Raw genomic sequence first — 5,000 nt, 5'->3', positions numbered from 1 at the left:
TAACTGAATCCATACGCATGTGGAACATATTGAAAAGAATGCAAGAGAGAGAGAGAGAGAGAGAGAGAGAGAGAGAGAGAGAGAGAGAGAGAGAGAGAGAGAGAGAGAGAGAGAGAGAGAGAGCATTCATCTGGCATTTCAGACCAGGGAGGGGCGTTAAAACCTTTTATAGGTCAGATTAACAGAATATCAATTGCCGCTCTGAATCGTTAACATCAATATCCGGAACTACTGTCTACCAAAAACACGTTCTCTCACACATAGTCTGCTAGAGAGAGAGAGAGAGAGAGAGAGAGAGAGAGAGAGAGAGAGAGAGAGAGAGAGAGAGAGAGAGATAACGATCTTACGCCTCAAAGGTATGTAAATACTGGCAGTGGAAGCCACTATACGCAACAAATTGTTACTGTATTTGGATAACAAAGTAAAATGCAACAAATTGTTACTGTATTTGGATAACAATGAAAAATGCAACAAATTGTTACTGTATTTGGATAACAAAATAATGGAACAAATTGTTACTGCACTTGGATAGCAAAAAAAATAATGCAACAAATTCCTACTGTATTTGGATAAAAAAAATGCAACAAATTGTCACTGTGTTTGGATACAAAAACGCTACAAATTGTTACTGTATTTGGATAACAAAAATGCAACAAATTGTGACTATATTTGGATAAAAATAAATAATGCAATAAATTGTTACTGCATTTGGATAACAAAAATAATGCAACAAATTGTTCCTGTATTTGGATAACAAAAAAAAATTAATGCAATAAATCGTTACTTATTTGGATAACAAAAAAATAATGCAACAAATTGTTACTTATTTGGATAAAAAAAAATAATGCAACAAATTGTTAACGTATTTGAACAAAAAATTAATGCAACAAATTATTAATGTATCTGGATAACAAAAAATGCAACAAATTGTTACTGTATTTGGATAAAAACAATAATGCAACAAATTGTTACTTATTTGGATAACAAAAAAAAGGCAACAAATTGTTACGGTATTTGGATAACAAAAAAAAAAAATTAATAAATACTTTCAATGGTGTAACCATACCATCATGTGTGATAAGGTAACTCTGATACCTCCTGGAAGCCTCCGAAGAACTTGTGAGTCTGTTAGAGATATTGCACATCTGAAGTATGAGATTTATGAAAGCGGTTTTCTAAACAAGCCTACACCAATGTGATCTTTGTGTGTGTGTGTGTGTGTGTGTGTGTGTGTGTGTGTTTTATCACTTACGAACCTCACTTAACAGGATGGTATTTAGAAGAGACATTTATTCAGAAGAATCTACAAGCTTTCCAGGTCTTACTGTCCTCACCGTCTGGTCCGGCTACCTGACGATGAGGACAGTTAGCCGTGGAAAGCTTGTAACTTTTTCTGAATAACTATATCTCTGCTAAATACCATCCTGTATAAATGCGGTCCTGTTAATAAATATACTGTGTTTTCTGAAGCTATCATCATCAGACACATGGGAAAAGAGACTCACCTCTATACTAAAGTAGCCCCTGTCTACGTAGTCCCCGAGGAAGAGATATTTCGTACAGCTTGGTGGACCCCCGACATCAAATAATTTCATAAGGTCATAGAACTGGCCGTGGATATCGCCGCATACTGAAAGAGAAGAGAAATATGGAGTTTAAGCAACTATGCTTCGAGTATGGCTAAACTATCAAAATATGATCACGTCAGTTTGGTATGTGAAAAAACATTTTCTATAAACATATGCATATACTTAGGCTATATAGATGCTTTGAGTATGACTAAACTATTAAAATATGATCACGTCAGTTTGGTATGTATGTGAAACAACATTTTCTATAAACATATGCATATACTTAGGCTATATAGATGCTTCAAGTATGACTAAACTATTAAAATAGAATCACGTCAGTTTGGTATGTATGTGAAAAAACATTTTCTATAAACATATGATATACTTAGGCTATACAGATGCTTTAAGTATGAGTAAACTATTAAAATATGATCACGTCAGTTTGGTATGTATGTGAAACAACATTTTCTATAAACATATGCATATACTTAGGCTATATAGATGCTTTGAGTATGACTAAACTATTAAAATATGATCACGTCAGTTTGGTATGTGAAAAAACATTTTCTATAAACATATACATATACATATATCTATATATGTATATTTACTATATTTACAAATGTTTTGAGTGTGAATATACATATAAAATATATTTTATATATGTGTGTATTACACATTAGTTTGGTGTCTGTAAAAAAATATTTTATACATATATGTATATTTACACATATTTTGAGTGTGAATATACATATAAAATATACTTTTATGTATAATATACGCGCGTATATTATACGTATAAATTTAAATAAGAGCTGGACCCGAAGAAAACCTAGAAAATACGGAGTAACATATACACAAGTTCTTAAAAACTGTTGTTTACTTTTCTATTGCTGAGAGAGAGAGAGAGAGAGAGAGAGAGAGAGAGAGAGAGAGAGAGAGAGAGAGAGAGAGAGAGAGAGAGAGAGAGAGAGAGGAGTGTAAAATACATGCGGGCAGAATTAAGAACCTTACGACACAGGAGATAGCAATTAAAGTTTGTGCAATGCAATAAGGAAAGCGGTGTACACCGCTGCCTGCAATACATTGGCACATATTTGTAAACTGCAAAAAATGCACAATACTTATTGATGTTAAAAAAATGCGATGCAGCACATAATCAAGGCCACCGAAAATAGATCTATATGTCGGTGGTGTCAGTATAATGCCCACGAAACTTTAACCACTGCCGGTGGTGGCCTAGCCTATACCGTTGCCAGAAGCACGATTATGGCCAACTTTAACCTTAAATAAAATCAAAACTACTGAGGCTAGGGGGTTGCAATTTGTTATGTTTCATGACTGGAGGGTGGATGATCAACATAGCAATTTACAGGCCCCTAGCCTCAGTAGTTTTTAAGATCTGAGGGCGGACAGACAAAAGTGCGGACGGAAGACAAAGTATGCACAATAGTTTTCTTTTACAGAAAACTAAAAACGCAATGTAAATATACTCAAGGCCGGACATGCTTCTAAATGCACTCAATACTCGGCACCGACAAAACTTCCCTAACCAATATGGTGTCCTTTCGCCAAAGTCCCATAGAAGCAGGGAGGCCTCGAACCGCAAATGCATCTGTGCAATTACTTCGGAATAAAGCGTAAAAGTTATATAGAGGTTCGAATAATAAAAGACGGGAAATACGAAAAATATTCACTGGGCACTTTTTTTTGTGGGAATTCGTGATTTTTACTTTTTTGTTTGTACTTGGCTTTTGTTGTTGTTCCTTGTTTAACTTTGGAAATTTTTGGTTTCGTTGATTTGGAAATTTTTGTTCTTAAGATTATATATGAGTTTTGAATTTTTTTGTTCTTACGATTATATATGAGGATTCCTTTTTACAGAAACCCAAACCAATACTACTATCAGTAATAATAATAATAATAATAATAATAATAATAATAATAATAATATTAATAATAATAATAACCAAAACTACGCTTTATAATCCCAACACGAACTCCATCGAAAAAAAAAAAAGTTTTCCGAAGAAAAACCATTCCCAATCGACGAAGACACACACTTAATCCTCCAATCCTTCCTTTCAACGTCTTCCTCGGAGGAGGACGGAGGCAGGGGAGGGAAAGGGGAAGAGAGGAAGGGGGAGGAAGTTGGTGGTTCTTGCGGGTATCAGTGTATCTTAAAGACAAGCTCCCCATCTTCAGCCTAATCTTCTATTGCTGGCGTCCGTCTCTGCGGCTAAATTTAGTTCAACTTCCGCAAAAAGCGAGATCGGTTTTCTCTCTTTTCAGGCAATCTCGAGGGGAAATATGCAGCCTAAGGAGGAGGAATATGCAACCTAATACCTTCAACTAGCCCTGGCCGGGAAGAAACACTTAATTGGGAAGGAGGGAAGACGGGGAAGGAAGAAAACTGGAAGTAGAAAGATGCACAAAAAGTTCGCAACCGTGGGAAGGAGAAGTACAATACGAGGTCACCGACTCCCACAGGGGGGAAATGCGAGGCGTGGCGACCTGACAGGCGTTACAAGGCATTCTGGGAATTTACGCTTCTGTTTTCGTTAATACTTTTGAGCATTGCCTTTTTCTGTACCTCCGTTCACAGTCTCTTTCTTCCGTCTTACTTTCCACCCCCTCCTAACAACTGTTTCACAGTGCAATTGCGAGGCTATATCCTCCTGCTAAACCTTTCATAGTTTTTCACTCTCAATTTCCCTTTCAGCGCTGAATGACCTCTTAAGTCCCAGCGCTGGGCCTCTGGCCTAGATTTCATATTCCATTCCATTATTCTGAACATATCTTGAGTGGTTTATAGACCACACACAAGCCACAAGGTTACCGAATATCTAAGCAAGATCAACAAGGGGAAAAAAAAAAGTTGCGGGAGGTTAACTCAAGTTAAACGATGGACAATGAACACCAAAGGAGGAGACATAAGAAAGCTCGTTATTACAATTACAAATACATAATTGCATATACAACTCTGGATCGTTAGCCATGGGAGAGTTCATATACAGTACTACAGCGTCATGTATGCCAGGCACTGCTAACAAATGTCAAGCCAGGTCAACAAATGACATAATTGGTTATCATTAAGTGTAAATCTGAACAGTGGAGAGGAGTAATTTATCAAAGTTCTGAGTAATCTCATTAACAGAAGGACTTGATCAATACAGTCTTGAATCATATAAATATTAAGTCATCAACAGGTCAAGGTAAAAGGTCAACACAATTTTTTTCATAAAGGTCACCATGTTCATTCAATCCTCTGTCAAGCCTAATTTTGAACTTAGATCATCTTACTGATGGTAAATCTTACATTTAACTTCCTGAAGCTTCATATTCAAGGGCCAACTCCGACTCAAGAACCAACTTCAGTTCAAGGATTGATTGAATAGGAAGGAACTTAGAATTTACGCTAAAGGCCTA

At 36.2% G+C, this 5,000-nt stretch overlaps 1 protein-coding gene across 17 annotated transcripts in view; it reads right to left on the bottom strand.

Moving 5' to 3' along the window:
* Positions 1-5,000, bottom strand: part of LOC136845177 (serine/threonine-protein phosphatase 2B catalytic subunit 2-like) — a 280,643-nt gene that overhangs the window by 76,076 nt on the left and 199,567 nt on the right. For all 17 annotated transcript variants that reach the window (XM_067115156.1, XM_067115162.1, XM_067115160.1 and 14 more), the window contains one exon: positions 1,506-1,630. In XM_067115156.1, the coding sequence (XP_066971257.1) occupies positions 1,506-1,630 (125 nt within the window). The remainder of the gene's footprint in view (positions 1-1,505; positions 1,631-5,000) is intronic.

The sequence above is a fragment of the Macrobrachium rosenbergii genome, chromosome 13, assembly GCF_040412425.1.
Source record: "Macrobrachium rosenbergii isolate ZJJX-2024 chromosome 13, ASM4041242v1, whole genome shotgun sequence".
In the NCBI taxonomy this organism is placed as follows: Eukaryota; Metazoa; Arthropoda; class Malacostraca; order Decapoda; family Palaemonidae; genus Macrobrachium; species Macrobrachium rosenbergii.
Note: the sequence above shows the minus strand (reverse complement) of the source record. Positions and strands in the feature narration are given on the sequence as shown.